Below are 27,422 nucleotides of genomic sequence, written 5' to 3'. Positions count from 1 at the left end.
CCCCCCTTCATTAACGCGGGTTGCAGCATCTGGGCATAATAAAAGTCCTCCCCGGCCCCTTGAACCCCAAGTTTTTTGGAGAGGGGTCGTCCGGTACTCTTTGATTATTAAATTAATTAATCCATGTACACTGTAATATCCTGTAAAATACACTATATAGCTTTTAACCACCTTAGACAACTTCCCTGAAATAAAAGCAAACGAATATTCTCGGATTAAATACACTTAATCCTGAATTTATTATTCAGTTATTAATATCAAGACTCATTATTCTGTAATTCCTATAAAGTGTACAGTAACTACTATGAAACCAATACGTAGGTTATCAAAATTAGCAGTTGAACTGTTATGGATATCAGCCCTCCAGGACCGGAGATAATCACCCCTGGTTTAAGGGGTTCTCAATATTATCTATTCTAGTCTTTTTTCTATATGATATTCATCATATTACATATTATTATATATTTTATTGTTAAGTTATTAATCTTAGGTTTTGTCCTCAGTCATATTATTCAGTAACTACTACAAATAATTCAGAATATAAATCTATGAAAGTTATGTTTACATAACCTTAGATAATAAGCTACCTGAAATGGCATTTTCAGTTCGTTGTTGTTTGACAGAATTAATGGTCAGCTTCTGTACTTTAATCTATAGTTTCCTGTATTAAAAATGATCTTTTATCGGTAGGAGCTCTCCGTGGTGCTGAATCTAGATGTTTGTAGCCCAAATTCTGAGCTTGACCTCCATGTTAGAGACTAAACAACATAACACGATGAAACTCATATACGATAAAAGCTTTCATTAAAAACCATGTTGGGCTTACAACAACGCTAAAGTGAATCTTGTGTAGAACAGCGCCTGCAATCCCACTACGTTACAGACTGAACGTTTACTGCGCATGTCTGGTTACCATGGCTACACAGCCTCCAAACAAAGTTTAGCAGAGACCGGCAGTGCTGCATTAGGCGAACGTTAAACGATCACAGGTAAGATTTTTTTCTTTTTTTTGCTCTTTCTCTTACCTCTCTTACCTCCACCTACCGTGGACACATTTTCTTCCAAAATATTCATTTAGAAGCTGAATAGAAAGTGGTTTAGTTAGCCTAAAAGTGGAACCTAAAAGTAAACCAGCCTCAGTAAGGAACGAAGCTGAAGTCCGCTTTCGCCAGCTGCTTGTTCTTGTTGAATTTTCCCGTTCCACCTTAAATGGTGCACAGAAAGCGCCAGACTGTTACTGCTGCGCCATTTAAGGTGGAACCGGAAAATTCCAACAAGAAGCTGGCGAAAGCTGACTTCAGCTTCGTCTGTAACGATAACAGTTACCGGCCAGGTCTGCTAGCTAGCTAAGTTACTGACTAAACATCTTAAACTTTAGAAGTTTTCAGTACATTACAGAAAAATTCGTTTTCTCTGTAATGAATCACACTGAAGTTATTTACAGAGTGGCTTGCATCCCATTATCGAAACTATTTCAGGAAGATGACTGTTCAAAAGTGCTTGAGCGATAATGCTCCTGTACAGAAAAGATGGCTGTGGAGAAGGTCCATTTGATGTTTTGGCCTGGTCAAAGTCCAAACTTTAAACTCCACTGAGAACATCTGACTTTACGTTAACCACACATTCAGTGGACAAAGGTTTTCCACTGACCAGCTGTGGGATGGCATTAAACTGAGTGAATCACCACTGACATCTATTTTACTTTTAAGTCTGTCTGCAACTTTAACCCCAAAGACACTATTTGGAACAATCTAAAGGAAAAACTGTTCCATGTAGAGTCGTATGCAAAAGTTGGGGCACCCCTGGTAAAACTGGCATGCTTTTTGTTTTTCTAAGTAAATTAAGTACACATCCTCTATAGAGAACACACTTCTTTACATTTTAATGCTCAATTACTGTTTACTAGCTGATTTTAATGTATTGGGGAATAATAAAACCTGTGCAAAGGTTATAGGTTTTATCAAAAAGGTTTTGTTCCATTTTTTAGTCCTTACTTGTTTGTTAACATTTTATTTATTGCTAAATTAAAATGCTAATACACTCTTTCACATGCCAAGAGTTTACTTTCATCTACACTCTTAAAAAAGATGGTTTTTCAAGGGTTCGTTAGTAAAGGTGATGAGTTCTATATAGAACCATTTCATGCTTAAATGGTTCTTCAGATTGATGCAGAAGGAAACCATTTGAAAATGGTTCTATATAGCACCAAAAAAGGTTCTGATATTATTACAAGGGTGGCATTTTGAATTTCTATTTGTGATGTCACAAAAACAAACACATTCACGCATCCTGTTCAGCCTAAAGTCCCTCCCAGTCACACTGAAGTTATAAAGGGTGTTTCAGAGTGTTTTGAATGAGGCCCAGCCAATCAGAACAACACAGATCATTTACATACATCAGTCTTAAAGGCACAGTAAGAGAAGCAGTCTGTTTAATTCCTAAGCATGAGCAGAGGTTATAAAATCTAAGAAAAATCTAGGATACTGGCCCTTTAATGTACCACATTCCTATGGTTTACACTGTGTAGCAGCGCTAATGGAGAGTTTCTCTCGTGCCCAGTGTGGGAGGCTGTGAGACCTGCAGCAGGCTGTGCGGTGTGAGATGTATAAGCTGGACTTACCGGTGGACTCCCGCGCGCTGCAGGCCGTGGAGCGGCGGCGAGCTGCTGAGTCCGCGCGCCACAAGCGCATCTTCAGCACGAGGGAGAGAGTACTCGGCGTGGACGCGCGCGCGCTCGAGCGGCAGGTGGCGGAGCGGCGGGGTCAGGAGGAGGCGGAGAAGCAGCGGGACAGAGCGCACGGTACAGTCTGCACGAGACAGACTAAACTAACAGCACTGTGAGAAACAAGGCGCTCAGCTTGTGTTTTTATGTTATGCAGATATGCTGCGTGTTTCCATTGACCGAATGGCGCTGGAGCAGCAGAGAGAGGAGGAGCACAGGAGGAGAGAGCTGGCCCAGGAGCTCGTGCGCTATCGGGCGCTGCACCAGCGTGCTGAGGACTCTCGGGATGCAGATATCAATTATAAACGCCAGAGGGTGCCAGAAGACAATTTATCCACTGCACAGTCATGTGGACCTGCCAGTATGCAGGTTTTCCAGGTACTCACAGGGCTGGGATATCACATTCAGAGTATATATTCATAACACTAAATATTTAAAAAATATTATATTTAGTTGTTAAAGCTCTTGTAATTTTCTATTAAATATGTTTTCTGCTTTTTCCTGAATAACTTGTACTTAATGGTCATACTGAATGGAAGTTAAATAAACGTATGCGTGTTATTGAGGATGCTGTGGTATTGAGTCTGACTGTGTTTCTGAATATGTGTGTGTTCAGGGTGAAGGAGTTGGGGAGGATGAACGGAAGAGGGCTGAGATGGAGCTGAATGAGAGATCGCTCCGAGCTCAAAGAGAAGAACGGGAGAGGCAAGAAAACGAACAGAAACAAAAAGGTAAACACGGACAAGTGTTCACCATCTAAACTCCTCATATCCCAGTCTTTACAGCCTCTGAGCTCCCACTGAAGACTCTGCTGCAGTGGGTAATGTTGTGTAATGTTGTAATGTTCAAGTATTTGCTTTGGCTTAGTAGGTGTGGGGAGAGTAAAGATGTAGTGTAAGCAGTGTTTTTTGTGTTTACAGAGCTGTTGAGAGTAAAGGAGCTGCTGCAGCAGGACCTGAGAGCAATCCAGCTGGATGCACTGGAGGAGGAGTGCAAACGAGCCACATGCATCGCCCTCAAAAGCTACAACCAGGCTCAGGTAAAGAGAGAGAGAGAGAGAGAGAGAGTCAGAGAGTGAAAGAGAGAATGAGAGAAAAAGAGGGAGCGAAAGAGAGAGATGAAGAAAGAGGGAGAGACAAAAAAAGAGAGAAAAATGAAAGAGCCTGAGAGTCAGAGAGCTAAAGAGAGAGAGAGAGAGACAGCAGAGGAAAGGAGAGAGAAAGAGGGAGAAAAAGAGAAACGAAGACAGAGGGAGAGACCAAGAGTGAAGAATGAAAGAGGGAGTCAGGGAGATAAAGAAAAAAAGACAGCAGAAGTAAGGAGAGGAAGAAAGAAGGAGAGAAAAAGAGGGAGAAGAATGAAAGAGACTTAGTGTCAGAGAGCTAAAGAGAGAGACAGTAGAAGAAAGGAGAGAGAAAGAGGGAGAGCAAGAGAGCAGAAGAAAGACAAGAGAGAGAGAGAGAGAGCAGAAGAAACAGAAAAGAAAGAGAGGAGGAAAAAAGAGCCAGAAAGAGAGAGTGACAGACAGAGAGCAAGAGAAAGAGGGAGTGACAGAGAAAAAACAAGAAAGAGAGCAAGGGGGGAAGGGGCAGAGGAAAAGAGACAGAAAGAAAAAATACAGACAGAAAAAGAGAGAGAAAAAGTAGGAGTGAGAGTCAGAGACAGAAAGAAAATGACAGTGTGAGAGAGAGCAGGAAAGAGAAGGGAAAAGACAGTAAGAGATACAAGAACAGAAAGAGAGAGAGAGAGAGAGAGAGAGAGAGAGAGAGCACTCAGAGGGGCTGCTCACAGGGTATTCAGACAGCGAGCCTCTTCCTCTGACTGAGCTCTGAACCCGTTTGCTCAGCAACAGACAAGTTAGTCACATGTTGCTGTTTTTGCAGGTTATTCTCTGTATTGAATCAGCATGAAAACCTTCAGCTGTTTTGATTTTCAGCATCACTTGTGGTCGATAAGAAGTGACCCTCCAGGGTCACCATAAATTGCTGAGGTTTAAGGTCAAAGCTGATCCCTAAACTCTGCCCCTGAATGACCTTATGCAGGCAGATGAGAGGCAGGAGAGAGAGAGGCAGGAGAAGCTGAGGCGGGAGGGCGAGGAGATGGCGGAGGTGTGGCACATGGTGACCTCTGACCTGTTGACCGAATGTCCAGAGGCTGCTAAAAGAAAGAGTGAGGGGTCAGCAGTGGCCCCTCGAGTGCTGCCGGACCACTGGAAGGGGATGAGCCCTGAGCAGCTCAGCGCCATCTACAGACAGAGAGAGGAACAGCGTGCTGACAGAGAGGTGAGGCGCAGCTGACAACCTTAAATTTGAGCTTATACTGATGTGACTTACAGGAATGAGCGCTGGTTCTCGAGTACTCGCTTAATCGTGCTGATATTCGAACACTGTTTGGGTTTTTGTTTCGTTTTATCACGGGCAGAATATTTAAGAGAGAAAATATACAGACTGACAATTCGAAAAGCTGATTTTATGCTTTAACAGGACTGTAAAATGTGGCGTGTTCACTCATGTTCAACTAAGTATATTATATTACACTTTGTACAAATCACGAGGGACATATTATTAAAGGGAACTCGGACTGACTGTGAAGACATGTAAGCCTTAATACAGTGTACATGTCCAGTGCTCTTAAATATGCTGTATCAACTAAACAAAAAACGTTATCAAAAATAATCATCTCTCTTATAGTAGGTTGCCATTTTTGTTGTGACATCAAATGGTTGCTCTCTCTTTTTTGTGCATTTGGTGCGGATCAGTGAGCTAATTTAACTCAAATATATCATTCAGCCTTTCCAACTTTATCTAGAGCGTGACGTAGCCCAGAGAAAAACATATTTGATTGTCTTATGTTCTCTTGGACTGAGTCCAGTGCAGCCATATGACATCATCACAGTGTGACAACGGCCACCCACCAGTAGAATGATTTTGTCTATTTATATTTTTTACAATAAACAAAACATTTATATTTGTTTTATACATCATATTCAGTAGTATTGTACATGTACACTGTTTTAACCCTTTGTGGTCCAAGAACTCTCCTGTGCATCAAATTGATTGTTTCTATATTTATTTGTCTGTCTTTGTGACAACTGGTGGATTTGTGTGTCCTTCTACATTCTGTATGAAACAGACCAATGGACACTCAGGAAATCACTAACGACTGACCCATCACGCTAGAAACCCTTCATTCATCATTTAGTCCACATCGGGGACACATGTGAAATGGCGTGCAAAGAGTTGCAGCTGCTGAAGTTGCTGAAGCTGTTTCTCATTATAGAGAGAGTTGAGACTGTTCTGAACATTTTTACATAAAACATGTGGGTATCATTTCGAATCGAAGATACGCAAAAATCGAGAAAATGCCCTCAGACCCCAGAGGGTTAAGACATTAAAGGTTCCCTTTAAGGACGAGACTGAGAAGGCAAAGAGTGTGCAGTCAGGTATGGCACAGCTTTTTCATTAACTAGGCCAAGTAACTTACTCTAGCTGATGTTAGCACTCCAGAAACAGTGAGAATATATCTCTCTGACAAACAAACATGTTGATACATCGAGCACCTGTAAGAAGACAATGAGTCCTCATCAGCGTCCAGCGTAGCTCATCTGAAGAAGCAGCCGCTGTTACCAAACACGAGAACCTATTGATTTTCTTCAGATACTCTGAATAAGAGAACGCTTTAAAATGTTTCTCTACATGTTGCTACACCACTGCTGTTATGAAGGACCAGACTTGCCAAATTGAAAAATAAATAAATTTAAAAAATAAATGGCTCAGTAAATTAATCAATAAATAAAAAAACTAAATAAAGTATATATTGCTTATTGTGATTGTAATTATACACATATTTCCTTTTTCTGCAGTTATATATTTCTCAATTTATTTATTTCTGTATTATTTATTTTATTAATGCCATTTTTATATTTTTTCCATATCTATATTTTTAACAATTGTTCACTTTATTCTTTGATTCATGTATTTATTTATTTATTTTTTTCATCAATTCATTTATTTATTTTTTCATTAATTCATTTATTTATTTCTGTATTTCTTCGTTCATATGATAATGAGGGGGCGTGTTTTTCACGTTCAGGCTTAGCAATCAAGACCAGGAGGAGAAGAGCTGATTAAACTGTTCTTTCACCAACTCCATAAAGAACTGCACGGACAGACAAACCTGCCGATAAATAACTCTCGATGGCTCCACAGGCCGTATGTGAGAAGGGCGTCCGAATGTCTGAGTGATCTGAATTTTACAGAAAAAGACGATGAACCACCTCCTCCAAAGTTCTGAACACTACAGGGTCAACCTCTGTATCAGCAGAGGCAGCAAAATGGATCAAACTGTCCCCACAGCCTCCACACCAACGAGTAAATAATCCAGACCTGCATTTTCAGCCAGATCAGCCGAGACTCTCTGATCTCTGACTATCTGCTGCTGTAAGAAGCCATTACTGTACTGTCTTGTCCTTAGTTACCGCTGAGAGAGCAAGACATGTACAATCGATCTAGAGTCTGACATCGATCAACCAATAGGAATATTAAGACGCTGTGACATCATTGACTGACAGCCCCTTTATTAGCATAAGGACAAGGAAATACAGAAATAAATAGAGAAATAAATAAATATAGAAATTAATAGTAATGGAAATAAATTGAAATAAATTAATAGAAAAACAGAATTTTTTTTAATAAAGAACATAAATAACAAAAGAAAAATACAAAAAATAGTGAGGAGGGTAAATTACTAAACAGACATAAATAAATGCAGACATATTAATTTATGTAAGATTTTAATTATTAATATATTAATTATGTATATTTGTTTATTTTTAGATTTATCATCATTATTCCCTGCAATTCTACTTCATATATTAATTTACGTCATTTATTTAAGTCATTTATTTTTAATTTATTTATTTTTCATTTTGGCAAATCTGGTCCTCCATAGCTGTCACCTGAGCATGTTTATCTATGGTCTTGTTTCTTGCTTCTTCCTTCCCTGTGGTTTACCAATAATCCATTCATTAAACCCTACGGACTCTTAAATATCAAAATTAGTTGAAATGCACATCCCCAGTGACCAATTTGGACTGTTTTTCAGTCACATACCATAGTTTTTGCTTACATACCTATTTTGATCGTTTTTTTTTCAATTAACAATTAACATGCTCTTTGAAAGACTGTGAAGAGTACAAAACACCTTAATTCAATCTTAGTATGATGTGTTTTGGCCATTTTTTATTCCTCTGTAAAGAAAAAGGTCATTTTCTGGGTGTTGATTTTGTAGATCTCTAGCTTTAGACATTTGAACCTCATTTACTGACATTCAAGTAACATTAAGTATTCTTAACTTGGGAATGCAGTGAAATCATGTCTCTGGCTTATATTGCAGCCTGTTAGCTATCAGCCCAGCTGGTCAGTTTCCTGTAATGAGGACAGAATACAGTCCATTTAACTTACAGTTACATTTAACAAAATAGTCTAAATCAGTTACTCATAGAAATTTTGTTAGTGATATGCAACATTATATGGATATATCAGTGTCAGAAGTTTCAAACTGGAGCTAAATTAGCTAACAGGCTATGGATAAATCAAATCACATCATATCTGCCTCAAACTGCATTAAGCTGTTAAATAATGTCAAACATACTCACTTATGTAATTCCTAACATGGTAAGACATAACTTTTGTATGTTTTGTGTCTATAAAAAACGTTTGTTAATATGCTGCATAGCTATCAGTAGTAGCACTCATTTATTTTGAAGCCTGAAGTCCATTTTTATACATGACAGAGTCGTACAGTATTAGAAACCACATAAACAAGTCTATTTAAGATTACTTTACAACTCAACATAGTTTACAGCAAGTATGTCTTTATTTAGCCATTAAGTTGGATTGATATTAACTGGTGGCTATAAGCTTCCATTACTTGTTAGTAAAGCCTTGTAGCTCCAGTGCACAACTAAAGAAGCAAACCTGAGACACTAAACATGCTGGCTGATCAGACATTTGGGCTTTGAGGGAAACGGTGAAACAGTTGAAGAGAGGATTACAGGAATCAATGCGAGAGATGATGAAAGCATTAACCAGCATTACTGCGTCACTACTGCTGAAAAGAGCTCTCCCACACTTTCACTTGCCCTTTGGAATCGACCGCTGTTTGTCTGCGCCCATTTTGAGTTCATTTATCTTGATCTCACAGGATCAGTGTCCTCACTGTGCTGTTTGCACTGCTATCCCTCTTTCTGTTCTTGCTGCAGAAACAGAGGCAGCTGGAGAGGCAGAGGGAGGTGGCGTGGGATTTACAGCAGCTGGAGCAGGCCAGGCAGCAGGTGGAGGAAGAGGGAAGAATGAGAGAGTTGGAGAAAGAGAGGAGACTACAGCTGGACAAGTACAACCAGCAGCTGGCCCAAGAGCAGCGGATACAGTAAGGGCGGCACATCTTCACTGACCTCAGAGCAGCAGGGAGGAAATGATCCCCAGCTTACTGGTCAACATCATTCTCATAGGCTTTTCTACTTTACACTGAAGTCTACTCAGGCACTTTAAAGAGGAATTGCACTGATATATTTAAAGGCTGTCATCATTCAATCAATAATCATTCAGAGTTGCTTGATGTGAAACGGTGCAGAGTGGAGAAATATATCGAGTCAGAATTGTTCACAGTGGTGGTGACAGAACCAGATATCTGAAGAGTTTAATGCTTCTAAAACTACATCACAAACAATTATTACATGAAATGATGCCTGAGACGATAAGTTTTGGGATAAGGTATCAGCTTAAAGTATATTTTGTAAAATCCATTCATTGCGAGGGGTAAGCGCAGGGTGTGGTAAGGCAATATAATACTTGAAGAAAACTTGTATAATTATGAATAGTACACAAACACTCAGAAGAGACCTGTATGTTCACTAGTCATTTTGGACAGCAAATGCAATAGATATATTTGCTATGTAGACATCATGACCTCTGGTTCCCATCACCACCACTGTAAAAAAAATCAGTCGGTACATTTTCCTACAATTAAACTCGCAACGATGAATTATGCAGAAAGTTTGAAAAATCATCTGAAATTCCCCTTTAAGAATATTCTTTGGCAGAACGCAACAGTTCTTTTGTACTTTATGCATCAGTAATTAATTGCATTTTGTTTATTTCCTGTGCTCATGATATTGTGATAAAAACAAGAAACCATTGTTTCTCACACACATTAAATGAGACAATTTGATTTCTATTTAACATCAGCAAAAAAATACTTTAAAATCTTGTGTCAAAGATACTTAAAGGGCCCATATCTAACATTTTCTTGTGTTTTTCCCTACGATCCAATTGTGATGTTTGCATGTGTTTGTGCAAATGTGTGGCTTTTATGGCATCACAGATGAATGAATTCAAAACAAGCCGCTTTTGCAGCTTTGTTTGCATGTATGGGCTGGATGGACTGGAGAGGGAATGGCATTTTTAACAGTCCTTATCAGTCACCAGAAAGTTTTGTGATTAAAAAAATCATGGTTTCCATGATACAGGCCCTTTAATATATACAACTTAGTTTTGAACAACTGTTCTCTCATCTAGACTGATAAATTAAAGGCTTATGCCATCTAAAAAGGCCAAGAGGGTATGAAAGAGTTTACTAACACTTGGACTGTGTCTTTTGCAGCCAGCAGTACCTCAACAACCAGCTTTACACAAACCGGCCCTCCACCCGCTACTTCACCCAGTTTGGCACGAGTTCTCGCTAGAAGCCTACAGTACGTCTCCATCTTCTCCTCTGCAGCCAGTAAATTCTGGATGATTGAATTTTAAATCAGAGTTTGTGCATTCTTTTAAAATTAAAGAATTACATCTTTAAGAATCGCTTGGAAACTGAACTAGTAAAACAGTCATAATAGTGAAATGATCTTGTATGACCCCATTAAACTTCACACACCATTTTCACGACAACTCTGCAGTAGGTGTAGATTGTTCCATGGAATTTTATTTTTGAAGCATTTACATACAGTGGCTGAGTCATGATTCACATACAGTATCATTGTCCAGTTCAACCCCACTTGTACAAGCCCACCCCTATCAGTCCCTCATTCACTTCCCACTGTACCAGTGCTCCACTCACACCCATAGCACAGATAAACACAATGGATAAGGGACATCATGTACAAATACAAACCCACAAGTGCTTTCATCCACGCATTCCTTTCTTTCTTATCCACTGCATTCTCTTTCTGTTATCCTGGTTTTATTAATCTGATTCAATTCATTTCTGTAGCTTTTGATTCTGTCACAAATAGGGAACACATGACATGAGTCTTCCAGTGTTGTCTAAGCCTGGACAAATCTAAAACCGAACCTACCGTAGCTTAAACCAGTTTAATATTTGACATTATTTGAAAGTACCATAAGTTATTTTAAATTAGAGCAAAACAGTAAAATGTGTAACAGGATGATATATTGAATTGACCTATTCATGCTCTGTCCACAAATACTTTTTTTTGTACCAACTACTGTGAGGTTGGCCTTACAGAACCTTTAGACATTCAAATAGACTAGCAATAGCGATTTCTTGTTTAGACTCAATAGAAAAACTTACAATAAGTACACAACAGAACACAGGCAGTACACGCTACTGAGAGTAAGTGGAGTTGTGCAATGGAGGATGTAACATACTGCTAATGTCATAGTATGTTACATCCTCCTTTGCACAACTCCACTTACTCTCAGTCCCGTGTACTGCCTGTGTTCTGTTTTGTATTTATTATAAGTCTTTCGTATTTATTTATTGTACTGTATTGTCTGCACTGTGTTTATTATATTGTCTTGCACTTGTGTTCCTGTGTTAGTCCTGGAGGAATGTTGTTTCATTTCACTGTGTACTTGTATACAGCTGAAATGACAAGAAAGCCTGACTTGAGTTTCTAGTTTAAAATGCTACCTAACCAATTTGGAAATGTCAGTTTGCTAGCATGTTAACATTAGCTAGATTACACAACCTTTAGCAACACTCCGATTTTATTTATTCATTATTTATTTTGCTAACATTATGTAGGGCTGATTGATACTGAAATATCGATACTTTTGATCTTCACATCTTTTTCAGAAGCCATCACATGAGTACTGATACTAAGTGTTTCTTTGGAAAGTAAACTGAATATTTACCTGTTTATCAAACTAAATGCTTCTGACGCTGGAAAAAGTGGGGAAAAAACAGCAAATAAATGTGTAGAATGGGAACTACTTTTCCTTCCGCTCCTCATATACAATGAATCCTCTATAATAATTATGAAGATCATTATGGAGCTATTTCACTACGCTAAACCCTCTGTTTACGCAGCAGTATATTTGCTACTAAGGTAATCTTTCAAATATAGTTTTTGATGTCCACATTTACTGGACCCCACTGTACACAAAGCCCTTTTTAAGTGCGTGTGAATACATTTAATAGAATCTGTATCAAGGTATTAGCCTGTCTAATCAAAAACAAGATCAGTGGACTCACCCAGCCCGGCTGCAAAAGCTTGGCCAACCTCACAACATATTTGTGGGCGGAGCATGAAAAAGACAATTAGGCTACGATGTAACCTCGCATCCTGATTAAAATCTGCTCTTACTCTCCTCTACGTGACCAGCAAACAGCAGTATAGTGAATATCTGTAAGTTGACTCTACCTCTCTAAGGCCAACGCATGCTCGGACATTAACAGAACACAGATGTCTAGCAGCAGCTCGGTTGAATATTGACATAATTCACATCACTTATTCCTCCTGTATGAAAATAGACTTCTAAGAGAATTTTGTCCTGAGTGTCTGTACAGCATAAACAAGGGAGGCAAACACAAAGCCCATTAAACCCAGCCCTGCCGGCCTCCTGCAACATCACACACTCCTCCCAGCGGGCCGCGGCAGCTCGGAAAGAGCGGTTTCAGTGACTTCGAGTCAGCACATTGCAAATTCTCCCTGCATGTATGTACGTGTGCACTGCACAAACAAGACTAGAGCATCTTCTCACACTGCTTTTGCAAACAGATACACACAATACTGCAACTCTACGCAAACAGGAAACAGCTGGACATTTAGGCTTGTTTCGATTCTCAATTTAAAGGTCAATGTGATGTGTTATTTTCCTTTTTTTAAAAAATCTTTCAGCTTATTTTTTTAAATTCAAAGGACCAAAGAATCAATTTTTTTCTTTTTTGAGGTTTTTGAGAATTATTCACTAGTTATCTAGAACAGTTATATCACAACTAACATTTTCTGCCAAAAGGTCAAAAGTTATTAAAACATCAATGACTGTAAAACCAAGATCGAGACACAGTTCTTTACAAATCAATGCCATAACAAAACAATCGTTTGGGTTTTATTTACATTCAAATAAAAATCAAGAGTTCCCCTCCCACCTCCACCTCCCCCCAGCCTCCTCTCAATTTCTCCACAATAACAGGATTTGCCTCAGATCTTCTTTTAGCGAACGCCGCATAATGTTGTTCTTTTCATTTATTTCCACATAACACTGCTCATCAAAAACTTAGAACAAAGCACACAGCGAAACAGGAACAAATGCTATTTGGTATATTGGCATGGAATCAAAATTCCCACCCCAACAAAGCATACATTCTCCGCGATAAGCACATATATGATTGTGTTTTACATAACGGAACCAACATTGTCAATGTTCACAGTATTGTGCAAAGCTCAGAGAACACCATCTATTTATTTCATTTAACGCCAAAATTATTAAGTACAAGTTTGTTTTTAGCGTTTACTATTTAATAGAAAATTGTACAGAAGCCTCAACAACTAAGTATGATCAGTTTGATAGCTTCACTTTTGTGCACCCTACTACACTTCAGCTCTTCCATCCTCCAATCTTTAAACCCCATGTGTCAAACACAAGGCCTGTGGGCCTGATCAGGCCCACGACACAATCCTATCCGGCCCACAAAGGTATTTTAATTTTCTATTAATAATAGCCTGTTTCACAATGCGCTGCACTACAGTCCCCAGCATGCACTGCAACATAAAGTGCACTCTGACTCTCCTACCACAACAACAATCTATGGGACAGCATTTACACTTTAGTTCTACACAATTCCACATCATATCACTAAACACATTAGCTGCATTTCAACCGGTATAAACCCTTAACATTAGCTCAGCAGCTCGAAAAATTGAGCCCACGTATTAATGAACTTGCACCACAGAAAGGATGCCAGGTGCCTAGTTTAAGGAGATAGGTAGGTTTAGAAGACCGAGCACCTTGGGACATTCAAATTTTGAATATTTCATTTATTCATGTAATATTTTAAGGACTTCAACAAGTTTACTGTTTTAGTTATTGTCTATTTTGAGTAAACAGTGGCCGGTTTGGGTTACAGCACAACATTTATTAAAAATGAAATAAAAACATATTTTTTTCTGGCCCACAGATTTTTTGAGATTTTCTAATATGGCCCTTGTTAAGTTTGACACCCCAGCTTAATTTTCTGTTAAATATGTTCTGTGTTTTTTCCTGTCACTGAAAAACGAATCATTTAAAAAAAAAGTAATGTTTTGACTGATAATTAAATAAATGAAGAGCGTTCTCTGACTTTTACACATCACTGTGTGTGTGTGTGTGTGTGTGTGTGTGTGTACGTGTTTATGTAAGTGTGTGGTGTAGGCTACTCTCTCACAACCCCATCAAACTCAACACCACCTTAGAACCTTTTACACATTGGAAGTGTGTATTCATATGGCTTTACACCAACAGGACTGCAAGAGAGGCTTTATCAGTATACACAGTTTAATACACTACAATAAAGTACAATAAAAGAGACAAACACACACAGACAGCTACAGAAATATGAGAACATTGTACCTGAAGATGATGGTGAGGTGAGAAAGGAGATGAAGGTGATGTTAAGTGGACAGGCACAGGGACCAATGGAGAGCTTTCTAATACTGTAAATGGCTAAATGCTAGATGCGACTATATACAGCTCGATATAAAGCACCTCATCTCAACGTATCATTGCATCTTATATATTTACAGTATGTAGCTTGGCTTAACTCAGTAACAAACCACACATAAGTTATGAGAAACATAAGATAACATGATGTAGAATGACTTAAGTAAAAAAAAAAAATAAAAAACTGAAAATAAAAGCACAATGAAAACACGATGAAATGGAACACACCTATATATAATAAATAGCTATCTATGCAATCCATACGCAGCGTGCGCCGTGCATATGCTTGCATGATGCACTGATCAGGATTTTTAAGGCCCTCAATTCTCCCTGCTCTTCTCCTTCTTTGCTGCCCACTCTCTTCTATATTTGGCATTAACCATGGGGTGTCTGCATGTCTGTTTATATCGTGTTTAAATTGTCACGATTTTAAGTCATTTGCACTCAAAAACTGAAAAAAGGAATGCACTGAATTTACTTGACATGTATACTATATCTGCAGGAATTAAATACGTCAATTGTTCATTACATCAACAATTATTGCAAAAGTATGTTAAGTAAAAGACAAAATAGGATTGATATAATATTCACTTCACAAGCCGTATTTTGTCTTGAAAACACCAGGTGCCTCTTAAATTCTGTGAAAGTTTCATGATGAATGGGCCAATCGAAACGGTCCAAAATGATTTGGAATAAAATCTTACATTGAAACTTTTTTTTTACATTAAGAGTGTTCGTAACACTTTATTTGGAGCTGTCCTTTGTAGATGATTAATAAACTCTTAACAGATTATCAGTAACACATCAACAACATATCAGTGAAGTAGCAGTAGTGCAGCATCTAAATACACTGAAGTAAATATCTTGTAGATGTTCTGTTGATAACTTTACTTACATTAAGTAGATGTATAGTTAATATGTTACTTCCATTACGCAAAACCTGATCTTACCCAGTATTACCCAAAACCTAAACCTAACCTTAACCTCAACCTCAACCCAAAACCTAAACCTAACCCTGGCCCTAATCCTAACCCTAACCTTATCCTCAACCCAAAACGTGACCCTCATATGTTTTTGACGTTACTGAGAGTCTGTTGAGTGACTGTTTCATCTAAAAGGACCACTCAAAATAAAGTGTCGCCAGAGTGTCTGTTCTTTCTCCTGAAAAGTTACCATTTTGGAGATTTTCGGAGATTCTCTCAATGGCAGTGATATTTTATTCACGTGAAACTGATGTACACATCTAAATCAGTAAATTCATTGCACTATTTTTCAGTCTTCTGTAAGTACGTTTTACAGGCGGGAAACCTGGGATGCCGTTTGCTGTCACGTTTGTATAGATACTGTATAAGCTACTATGAAAGGATGTATTGCAAAATTATCTGTAAACAGTTTACTCGGCAGTCCCTACACAGATGGACGTCAGCCTACACTAAAAAAGGTGATGCACTGACTTTACCTGATTAAAATGTGAATGTACAGAAATTTCCACATGAATACAATATATTACATCAACAAAGTGTTATATTTAAGCCTGTCACAATTACACACTTGTCTGATTATGATATTGTTTTATCCATTGTTTTGTAGTGCTTTGGGTTTAAGACAAGTACATTAAAATTGGAATTTTATTATTATATTATTATTATATTGGAATCATTTAATATATTGGAATGCAGTCATTCATGACTGCAGTTATTTTCAGCAGTTATTAGCTTTCACAATCATATGTTTATATCACAGCAAACAGAATGCGAAATGGGTGCGTTTTTAGTTGGGATGAGGGAAATACAGGTAAATAAAAGAAAGCAGAAAACAAGTCATAAAAGAAACATAGGTTCTAATTTCTGACTGGTGCTGTAACACCTTCAGAGTTTCTGTCTTCAGATGGGAGCTACTAAGTATTGACAGCTAGCAAGCAAAATAGCTAATCAGCCAGTCTTGTATTTTAGTAGTTGCATAAAATGAACAAAAATATAATAAGTAAATTGTTATTTGCAATTATTTATGGCAATTAATCATCAGCTAAAATGTCATTATAATGACAGGTCTAGTTATATTGTCTGTTGACTTGCTTCAGCCAGTTAATTGTGTTGATGTGACATATTGTATTCATGTGAAAATGATGTGAACATTTAAATCAAGTCAATTCACTGCATCACTTCAGTCAATCTAGTCTAGTGTAGTAATTCCCTCCAGCTGTGCTCGAAGTGCACTGGTTGGTCCGATTATGTCTAAGGTCAGTCCCAGCAGTGTATGTGGTGTTTCATTACTTGGCATCAGGTTTCAGTGTTTGTTTTTACGGTGTTCTGCGCATATTGATTGTTTGGTCAGTCACTTAGATATGAGTTAGTGGGCACGTATGTGAATCTGGTTCTGATTTGAGGCCTGACCTGCCCTGCTAGTCTAGGATAGCGGCGGAGTTGGGCAGGCCGTGGTTGGTGGGGCCGATGGAGGCAGGGTTAAGGAGGGAGCTGTCCTGGGGGTCCGCCTCGGGCTCTTCTCTAACTCCGCTGTACTGACTGGCCAGAGAGTCATCCATGATCACCTCCGTCTGGACGCTGTTGCTGTTGCCATAGTCCAGAGCGCCGTCGCTACACAGCTTACTGTCCTCACACAGAGACGGCTGACTGGCCGTCCGCTTCTCCTCATTATCACTTTTCAGGGAGAGAGCGAGAGAGAGAGACAGAGACAGAGACAGAGAGAGACAGAAACAGAGAGAGAAAAAGAAAAAAGAGAGAAAAGATTAAGAGACAGGAAGAAAGAGAGGGAGAGAGGAAGAAAAAAGAAAGACAATAGAGAGCAAGAAAGAAGGAAAGAGAAAACAAAAGTGGAAGAGCAAGAAAGAAAGAAGAATAAGGAAGAGAGGAAGAAAGAGAGCAAAAGAAAAAAGCGAGAGAAAAAAAGAGAGAAAGAGAAAGACAGAGAGAGAGAGAGAAAGACAGAGGAAGAGCAAGAGCCAAAAAGAGAGCAAAAGAAAAAAGAGAGAAAGACGGAGAGAGAGAGAGAGAGAGAGACAGAGATAGAGAGGGAGAGAGAGAGAGAGAGACAGAGATAGAGAGAGAGAGAGAGAGAGAGAGAGAGAGAAAGGGGAACAGTATTTATAGTGTCCTGAGGCTGAGAGGTAATGAGCAGGATGAGGGCAGAGGGATGGATGGCTCAGGAAGGCAGTGATCTGGATGCCGGTGAGGAAGCAGGTGCATGCATTTAAAAAAAACACGCTACAAATCATACCTCTCTAGAGATCTGTTAGCATGAGGGAAAAATATCAGGGAAGAGAGAGGGAGAGCGTGAGGAAGAGGGAGAATACAGCAGAAATTCTTTTCTGTCCTTGAGCACAGATCTGTATCTTATCACACCACATACCTGTACTCCCCAAACGTCTCATCCTTCATCGGCCGAGCCTCTGAGTCCACATGACCCTCCTCTTTGTCTTTAACTGAGACAGAGAGCAGAAACAAGCACACATTTACAGAGTCAGATGACATGCTAATGAGCAGCTACGTCTCTAACAGACCACATATGTGTATGAGTGGTTGAACTGCAAGAAATGGGGGTCTGGGGGTGTCACCTTTTTTATATATATAAGGTTGTAGAACAGCCTAATTAATGAGACATAGTCTAATAAAAGGGCAATGTCACCACTGTTTTAAAAATTGCTACATAACTCCATAGTTAAGATGTAAACATTCATTCAGAGTGATATTTGTTTGCAATGGTAATGATAGTAACCAGGTGTTGAAAGCATTTAATGCCTCTATATAAGCTACCTTACAGAAACTTCTACTTATGAAATTCTTATGAACACACTACTCGACGTGTATTAGAATAATACATTACTTGTTTGTTTTGTTATAGTCTTTAGATGGGACTTTGGCCTAAAAGTTTATTTTTAAAGAATGCAGGGGGTTATAAGGCAAAATAGTTCTCAGAGAAAGGAAAGTGTTCATAACTGAAAAATGTCTGAATAAAAAAAGAGCAAATTTATACTAGTGTTAACTCATCCCCCTTCAAACTGAGCTCGGTCATACCTGAGTACTTGCCACCCTTGCTCCGCTTGATAAAGCAGAGAATGAGCAATATGAGAAGCAACAGCACGAGGGCGCTGATGAGCCCGATGAACCAGCCTTCGGTAGCAAAACCACTCCGTACCTCCATTGGTTCTGCAGACAGAGAAGAATGGAAACAGACTTAGACCATCAGCATTAAAACATTAAAAACAAAAAAAACTCTCGTAAATACTACCAGAGATGAGAAAAGTTGTTTTATGAATCTTCAGTACTTACCTGCCCCTGCAGTCAGTATTTCAGTCTCCCAGAAGGTGCCATTGCTGGAGACAAGGTGCAGGCGGTATGGGGAGCCAGGCTGGAGGCCCTGCAGGGAGTAGAATGACTGAGTGGAGTTCACTTTCTCCGACTGCTTCCAGCTCCCTCGATCTGAATAACAAAAACATGAACACAACAATACAAATGAAAACACATCACCTCAGGAAACAGCCACCACAGTGACACATAAGCACTAAAGCACTAAAGTACTAAATGGACAGGATTAGTTTTACATATGTAGCTGCTGTAATGTAATTATTTGCAGTGTATCTCTGTGATTTTAGTCCCTTCAGAATAAGTTTCTGGGTCTTTACAGACTGAGGTTTTAAGAGTTTTTACCTATTATAAAACGAATGGCAGAAATATGCCCAGTTTAATAACTCCTTTAAAATTCTCTCTAGCTGAGGTGAAGAACACAGCAATATGAGTCAACAGACATTATAAGCAGTCAGCTGACTGTAAAACTACATGTTTTGTTGATTTTGAAAATAAAGTAAGAAAACATCACATCCTATATAGGGGAACAAACTCAAATATGGTATTCTGGTGACAATTTTAGTGCACAATTATTATTTTTTTGCTGAGCTTCACATGTTGGAAAAGGTGCCATAACTTTTGCATAGGCTACAGTTTTATTTGATTTTTTTCCCCAATGTGTTAAATTCAGCCCTGTGATGGACTGGCGACCTGTCCAGGGTGTATCCTGCCTGACTGCTGGGATAGGCTCCAGCTCCCCCCGCGACCCAGAAGGATGAGCGGCTTAGAAGATGTGTGTGTGTGTGTTAAATTCAGCAAATAACTGTAATTGTACATTAAAATGTGCAGAAGTGTGTTCTCTGAGGGGATACGTTAACTTATTTATAACATTTATATAACAAAACATGTAATGTAAACGTACATATTACACAAATCACACTAATCTTATAGCCCATGCAAATGAGTCATAAATATTAACATTACTTCACAGACACATAACCAGAAAACCTCATCCTATTCGATCAGAATAGATGTCAATAATATAATTATCCATTAGGACACTGTGACCTACAGCTGACTGGTCTATGATGTGGCTGTTCCAGTAAGAAGTCATTCAATATGAATGAGAAGAACCCAACAACACCTCCATTAACTTTCTGAACAGAGCACTTACCGTTCTTCTTTTGGTAATTAATGTGGAAGCCCACATTCCTCTGTCTCTCGTGAGAAACCCAGGTTAGGTTGACTGAAGTCTCTCCAACAGACAAAGTGATGTTGCCAGGTGGAGCTATTCACACAAAAAACGAAGAACCCATTATTTTGATGATTACACTGCAACAAATGATGTCACTGAAGGTAAAAACATCAGAAATATAGCAATTATTTTTAAAGATTGTTGCAGAGGATGAATACTTTAACTTAGAAACACAACAAAATATAATTTGACCAGCGGTGCCCAAACGTTTGCTTAAGACTGCATTTAAATAAATTTACAGCACTTTCAAAAAGTGGCGGGAATAAAATCTGTCATTTAAGAAAGAGGTGGGGACATGTACCCAGCAACCCCAGCAAAAATTACACCTATGGTTGAATTCTTGCAGTATGTTTTATACTGCCCAATGAAGAGACACCAATCGCTTCCTTTACTTTTTGAAAACGAGAGAAAAAAAACAAAAAAACACAACAGGATTCAAATACAGATGGGCAACAAAGAGAAACCAGTACTCTAAGTGTGGCACATGAACACTGTACCTCCATCCAGCGTTGTGGCTCCCTCTTTAGTGATGGGCAAGCCGTTTCCAGCTGCAGTGCGCCCCCGCAGGTAGAAACGGTAACGACTGCGAGGGTCGAGCTCTTTAAGGCTCAGCTGAGACACTTTAGGGTCATCAATACTCTCCCTTTGCATGGGCCTATTCTCAGTATCAACTGCAGAGAGAGGAACAGTGATGAATGAAAGAAAAAAAGAAAAAAGAAAGAGACGGAGAGGAAGAGAGTGAGTAAGAGGGAAGAGTTAGAGGGGGAGAGGGATAGAGAGAGAAAGAGAGAGAAAAGAGAAAAAAGAGGGGAGGGAGAGAAAGAAAGAGAAATAAAAAGACACAGGGACACAAAGAGGAAGGCAGAGAAGAAGAGAAAGAGGCAGATCAATCACTGATTACTGGGACAGATTTCTGTTAGTATACAATGAATGGACTAATGCACTGATTACTACTAGAAAGCTGTGGTATCCAACAGGATGTTTTTTTATGTTGAAGCGCTAAAGGGTTAGCGATACAGTTAATACTGTAGCAGCCACTTACTTAATCAGATAAAGTGCACAGCAGCACGACTGTATGTCTGAAGAGCATTACTGTAACAGGTGTAAGTGCGTAGACGTACGCTGATGGTACTCCAGTAAGTATCCAGTGAGTATTCCGTTGGGTTGAGCAGGCGGAGTCCAGCGCAGAGTCATCTCCTTCTCTGAGGGGCTGATCAGCTCCAGAGAGGTGGGAGGACCAGGAACTGTTTGGAAAAGAGAAAAAACAATGTAGACCGTGGCCCCAGGAGCTCACCTGAACACTGTTCATGAAGCTCATTACTACGTGTACTATAGCAAGAAAAAAATGTGTATGAGGTCCCTATCTGATGTATTAAAACCAATCATTTTACATGAGCATTGTGCTGATATTGTAACATTCTTGCTCTGTTTGTGTCTGTGTCTGCTTTTGTTTACCTTGCTTCATGTGTCTAGTCATGTGCTTCTGTTTTCCTGCACCTCCCTGGCTCTGCCATCTTTTTTACACTCCTCACCTGTGTGGTAGCTGTAACAGCTGAGACCTGCCTTGTAATCAATGGTCTCAGCTGTTTATTGTTCTGTTTAGTGTATTTCAACCCCCTGGTCTCCCTTGTCTTTGTTATGCATTGTGTGTGATTGTTTCGTGTACTTCCTGGCTGATTTCTTGACATTGTTGTTCCTTTTGTTTAGTTTTTTGGAGTAAAATGTCTTGGTTTGTTTTCTCAGTTTAATCAGTCACTAATTTTCTGTCTCTCATTTGGTTTCATTTCTTGCTCTCTTGTTTAGACATCTCTGATAAGTTGGTCACCTCTAGCCTGGACGCTAATAAAGGAAACTCACACTTGCATCCTGCCTCCAAGCCTCCATGGTTACAGATATATGTAAATATTTCTGTCCTGATTGCCTGCCTTGTATGTTCATTCTCATTCTAAACTCAATGATTTTAAAATTAATCAGTGCTGAAATATATGGAACAAACTTATGTCTGGTCTTCAGGAATGGCAGAAAAAATAAACTTCAGCCACAGCATTGAACTGTTTTCGCCATGAAAAAACTGTTACTGCTACAGACTCTGCAGTAACAACACTATATATAATTTCAATGTGAATGGACAGCTAAATTGCTGTAGGCTGAATGGGTGCTCATATGTCCATTGTTGTGACATCACAACCCAGATGAACTGAAAACCCTTTTTTTATTATATACTCTAAAGCATAGCATGAGATGAAATTTCACTGAATTCCCTCGGACTTACCCCCCTCGGGCGTCTGGAAGGTGCGGCCCTCTGACTGGGGTCCGTCTCCTTTGTTGTTGAAGACACTGACAGAGATAGAGTAACAGGAGTATGGCTGCAGACCTCCCAGATCCTTCTTCTCCTCATTAGCCCCTGTCGTCACGACAACCTCACTCACTGGCTGAGCACCCTCCTGCCAGTGGTGGTGTTTGCCACAGGTGCCGAAGTTCTGCAGGTGGATCTTACAGGATAAAGGTGAAAAAAATTCATCTCACTTTCATGGTCATCCAGAGCAAACATGCTGAGAGGATACATTTAATTTTCCATTCCATCAGTGTGGAGGAAAATGGCAGCTTGAAAAACACTTGAAAGCTTTTATCTTTTAAAACTGAAAGTTCAAAAAATTAAATCTGCCTCGGCTTCAGAGTGTTGAGAAGCTTAAACACATTTTCCCGAAGGAAAGATTAAAGACCCGTAGATGTGCATCTTGCTGAGTTTTTAAGACCCTGGAGATCAGAGTGCTTGTACTAAACTTTTATGCCTGGGTTTTAGCGAGAGCCTTACTGACTCAGAAGTCAATGCTGTTTTCAAGAGGGAAGGTAAAGGCCTCAGTACCTTGTAGCCCATTAGATGCCCTTTCACAGTCTCCCTGTCTACCGGGGCCCAGTTTACCCTGATGTCTGTGCTGTTTACCAGAATCACCCCCACATTCAGTGGAGAATCCTCCGGATCTGGAGAAAACACAAACACAGGATGCAATCATGTTTAGATTGGCCTTCAGATGATCTGAAGCACAAGTAATCAGAAGAGGTTAGACAGAATCAGAGCAGCTATTCATGGTTAGGCCAAAAATCAGATTTATTCCAATTGTACTCTATTAGCCAAGACATGTTGGTTGTCTGAAGGCTGCTTCTTTAGTTTTGAGCACTTCTTTAGTTTTAGCACTTCTGCAAGTTTTCCTTATAGCTCTGGATGCACATTATCAGAATCGTATCAGTATCAGTAGATATAAGCTTTAAAAATAAATATATATAATGCCATGGGACAGATGTTTAGATTTGACTGATATTTTAACCCAATATTTGATGATATATTAATTGTACTCTGGAAGAGCAGAATGATCTTCATAAATAAATTTCTTCTTGGAGCCACATGGCTAAACTGGCTGCGGATTTAATGGCAGCAGCGCAGTACCTTGTAGTCCATTAGATGTAAAATTTCAAAAACAAAACAGGTGGAAACGGATTTTTCAGTAAATCTGATATTTGTCCAAACCATTGCTTTAAGCTTTACAGACAAACTGGATGCAGATGACAACTGGAGTGCAATTATATATGGCAGACATAATTATACATGGCCTAGGCAAAAGCATTTTTTGAAATCCTGAACTTGGCAACAACTAGACAGACAAAAAACGACAAACAGGGCAAAGCCTGAATATATAACAAAAGGCCAGACTCACAGTCCTCTCCGGAGTAGCCGATGGTGGATTTGGGGTCTGGTCCCTCTCCCAGATCATTAACAGCCTGAACTTTGATGTCAAAAGCAGTGAAATCACCCACGTCAGCGACGACGAAGGGTGGCGAGGAGGTAAGGTTGGAATTCCAAGATGGCCCACTGCCTAAAACCTTTCTCCACATCACCTTATAGTGGAAACCTGGCCCGTTGAAACTCCTCCTGTCCATGTCCTGCAAAAATATATAGCAAAGAGCTTGAAGTGATGGTTCTGGTCCAAAATTGATTTAGATCAAAAATGGACAAAAGTATGGAGAAAATTGAGACTTTACACTTGGCTGTTGCTACAGTTCTCAGCTCTGTGACACTTTCATAGATAATATTATGTCATACAGTGTCAGAGACCACATCAGAAAGTCTGAGATTACTTACCAACTTGTGTAATGATTTAGGCACGCAGTTTGCAATATGCTAAAATAGTGGCAATAATATCATTTGTTAGCTGCACTACCCACGTACCTGAATGCAAAACTAAAGAGGCAAACATCAGACACAAACATGTTTTCATGACAACAAAAATGTTTTGGGTGATTTGCAGTAAGAGGAAAATTGTGTGCATTTGTTTTTTTTTTTTGGCCAAACTATCATTTTCAAACAACTGATTTGGGTGAGCACTTGTAGAGCTTGTATTTTTATATGGCCTAAGCTCATAGTAACATGTAGGGATAAATGATTAAAACGTTGCTGTGCGAGCTGAGCATTGAGCCGTTTGTAACACTTACGTTCCATGTGATGACAAGAGTGCCCGGGTCTACGGACTCGCTGCGCACTCCTTCAGGGTTACTGTCTGGCCCTGCGGAGGACACAGCAACCTCAGCACCGGAATGCTCTCACATGGCAATAAAAGCCTGTCACTTCACATCAGCATTACAGCAAAGCAGAGCAAAAAGGAGCCTTCCCCAAAGTGTGCCACTAAGAGTCCAGAGGAAACTTTGCGGTACAGAAATGCTCACTCAGTAGCTCTGTAAGCATCTTAATGCTTAACAAAGTTAACCCCTCAAACTCCAAGGACACAAATGGGGTTCAGATGTTCATTACTCATTCACATAACTGCATGTCTTGCACAGTAGTTACAAAATAATAGGGATTTTCCATCAATGTTTTACATTTTTTGCAGAAATTAATCATTAAGATGTAAACAAGGTCTTTCAAAGTAGTTTAGTGTGGAATGCACCATTCTAGAGAAACTTACCAAGGTTATTTTTTCACTGTTAGAAACTGGAACCAGACAACCGGAGCAATTAATGCTTCTAAAAGCTGTCTGATGCCTGAAATTGTTTTCACGGTAGTTTTACGATAACATTTTGGCCTAAAAACATTTTTTTTTACAATCAGTTCATGTTTGAGAGGCACATGCACAGTGTTATTAGACAAAAAGGTAGAAATCTTACTTTTCAGATCTACAACTATTGATCAACATTACATATAAAAACATAAAAAGACACATGTAGGTTCACTGGTCACTTTGGATAGCAAATAAAATGACTAAATTTGCACTTTAGGCATTGTGACTACTGATTCCTATCACCACCACTGTAAAGAAATCGGTATGTTTTCAACTCAGAATACTCAATGTTTACATCTCAAAGATTAAATTTTGAAAAATTGGTGGAATTCTCCTTTATTAACAGTTCACAGGTCACAGTTAGTGCTGGTGATAAATTTGATAATCATTTCTCAATTATATTTGAAACAAATGGAGAAATTCTGTCACAAGTTCTGATTCAAATCTTCCAACCCATACCACATTTATCTTTGTGAGCAGAAGACGAGACATTATTATGATTTAAATTTGATAAGCAGTTAATATTGTGCATGTAGTCTTGTTTTATGGGAAGAAAAAACACACATTCACACATACATCTTCATCACAATTTTGTCATCACTTGACATCGAAACAAACAGAAAAGTGAAGATTTAAGTTTTTGATATGAAATGTAAATGTAATTCATGGCATAGCTCACTATAAATAAAAGGCATAGTAGTATGAATTAAGGGGCTTATGGCTGGTTTAAGATAAAGGATTACAGTCTTACGAGATGCAGGTGTGGAATAGCTTCTGGAGGGCTGGCCGGGGTCACTCTTGCCAATGCTGTTGATGGCGATGACCCGGAATCGGTAGGAGAGGAAGGGTCTCAGTGGGACAGTAGTGAGTCGAGTGTTTCCAGAAACACGAGCAAGCTCCTCCCAGCCTTCCCTGTCAGTCTCCTCAAACTCCACCACATACTCTACACACAAACACAAAAACATGCATGAACCTCAGAAACTATTTTAGAAAGCAAGATTTTCTCATGTAAGTTAAGCCAAAAGTCAGTCCTTTCCAATAGGAGAAGAGGTAAGCAACATTTATGCTATCCTATTACTACTCTGAGAAATCCTTTTTGTCCCTAAAATATCCCCTCTGAGCAGTTAGCAAGAGAGACATAAGCAAACATTACAGACATGTGCTTATTATATTACATTCTGCACCTCTTTTACACTGTTTACACTGTATATCTGCACCTCATGAAGAATGCTGCTGTTGTGTGTTGCACCATGTGGCATGAAGAACATTATGTTCCACTATATACAAGTTATATTGAGGAATAACAATAAAGACCACTTGACTTAACATGACTTGTATGTTACAGATGCAGCTGACAGTTTTTTTCAGGCTTAAAAAGAGTTTTCCTTTAAGTACAGGCTAGCCTCACACCATACAGCTCTTAGCAAACTAATGCTAATTCAAGCTACACAGATTAACCCTATAAAACTGAGCATGTCGCCAGTGACCCATTCTGAGAATTTGCTGATCGCCCATTGAACTTCACATCTGACACTGGAGGAGTTACATTATGTGCATGTCTGCGCTGTGCATAGTAAAATGTACCACCATGTAGAATTGGAGCTGTTTGTGTGCTGTCTGTGTTTTCTATCACAGTATAAAGGAGGCACAAGGCTGCCTTTATTGCTGGATTACTGTGTTTTATTTTCATTTATTATTTTGTTTAATCAGAGTAATGATAAAATGGATTTGATGTGAGAATTACATTCTGATTCTCGTGTTTACTTCATACTAAATAAAAACCTACACATGTTCAGCTTTGTTAGATAATACATTTTATATATCAAACGCATGCAACAGTAGTGGTGAGAAAACATGATTAATGAAGAACAGGAGACTAAATGAAAGAAATAGCATCAAAATTATTGGCCATGGTAATCAACTGTATGCAACAGATGCAGCAGACAGAAATTAGGTTGAAAATTGCTGGACAGGCTAGCCTTTGACCTTACAATCCACACAGATGAATAATTAAAGGGCCCATACATCACAAAAAACAGAAAATCAAAAATTCTGACATTTTTATAGTAAAAGAGTTTTATATGGTATGTCAACATAATTAAAGTTCTAAGATGTACTTTTCACTCTCCAATCCATACAGGCTATAAGTGG

General features: G+C 39.1%; 2 protein-coding genes across 8 annotated transcripts in view; one reads left to right on the top strand and one right to left on the bottom strand.

The window, feature by feature from the left end:
- Window positions 1–2,561: 2,561 nt before the first annotated feature.
- ribc1 (RIB43A domain with coiled-coils 1) lies at window positions 2,562–22,207 on the top strand. 2 transcript variants are annotated; one of them, XM_036592339.1, is made up of 8 exons: window positions 2,562–2,800; window positions 2,880–3,100; window positions 3,339–3,453; window positions 3,643–3,761; window positions 4,765–5,004; window positions 8,985–9,151; window positions 10,385–10,475; window positions 22,024–22,207. In XM_036592339.1, the coding sequence occupies exons 1-7, from the start codon at window positions 2,602–2,604 to the stop codon at window positions 10,464–10,466; spliced, it is 1,143 nt and encodes a 380-aa protein (XP_036448232.1). In that variant the 5' UTR covers window positions 2,562–2,601; the 3' UTR covers window positions 10,467–10,475; window positions 22,024–22,207. The 2 variants fall into 2 exon arrangements, with proteins under 2 accessions (XP_036448232.1, XP_036448231.1); XM_036592338.1 differs by lacking the exon at window positions 22,024–22,207 and having other exon boundaries at window positions 2,587–2,800; window positions 10,385–10,668.
- The window catches only part of l1cama (L1 cell adhesion molecule, paralog a), an 87,971-nt gene continuing 73,596 nt past the window's right edge, over window positions 13,048–27,422 (bottom strand). For 5 of the 6 annotated variants that reach the window (XM_036592331.1, XM_036592336.1, XM_036592333.1 and 2 more), the window contains 13 exons: window positions 26,023–26,214; window positions 24,709–24,779; window positions 23,934–24,159; window positions 23,087–23,202; window positions 22,493–22,712; window positions 21,342–21,464; window positions 20,718–20,891; window positions 20,140–20,253; window positions 18,951–19,100; window positions 18,696–18,827; window positions 18,031–18,103; window positions 17,899–17,910; window positions 13,048–17,321 (listed from right to left, as the gene is read on the bottom strand). In XM_036592331.1, coding sequence (XP_036448224.1) covers window positions 17,066–17,321; window positions 17,899–17,910; window positions 18,031–18,103; window positions 18,696–18,827; window positions 18,951–19,100; window positions 20,140–20,253; window positions 20,718–20,891; window positions 21,342–21,464; window positions 22,493–22,712; window positions 23,087–23,202; window positions 23,934–24,159; window positions 24,709–24,779; window positions 26,023–26,214 — 1,859 coding nt within the window. In that variant the 3' untranslated portion in view covers window positions 13,048–17,065. The remainder of the gene's footprint in view (window positions 17,322–17,898; window positions 17,911–18,030; window positions 18,104–18,695; window positions 18,828–18,950; window positions 19,101–20,139; window positions 20,254–20,717; window positions 20,892–21,341; window positions 21,465–22,492; window positions 22,713–23,086; window positions 23,203–23,933; window positions 24,160–24,708; window positions 24,780–26,022; window positions 26,215–27,422) is intronic. The other variant, XM_036592335.1, reaches the window with a different exon arrangement.

The sequence above is a fragment of the Colossoma macropomum genome, unplaced genomic scaffold (genome assembly GCF_904425465.1).
Source record: "Colossoma macropomum unplaced genomic scaffold, Colossoma_macropomum, whole genome shotgun sequence".
Classification (NCBI taxonomy): Eukaryota; Metazoa; Chordata; class Actinopteri; order Characiformes; family Serrasalmidae; genus Colossoma; species Colossoma macropomum.
The sequence above is the reverse complement of the archived record's forward strand: the minus strand, read 5'-3'. Positions and strand labels throughout refer to the sequence as shown.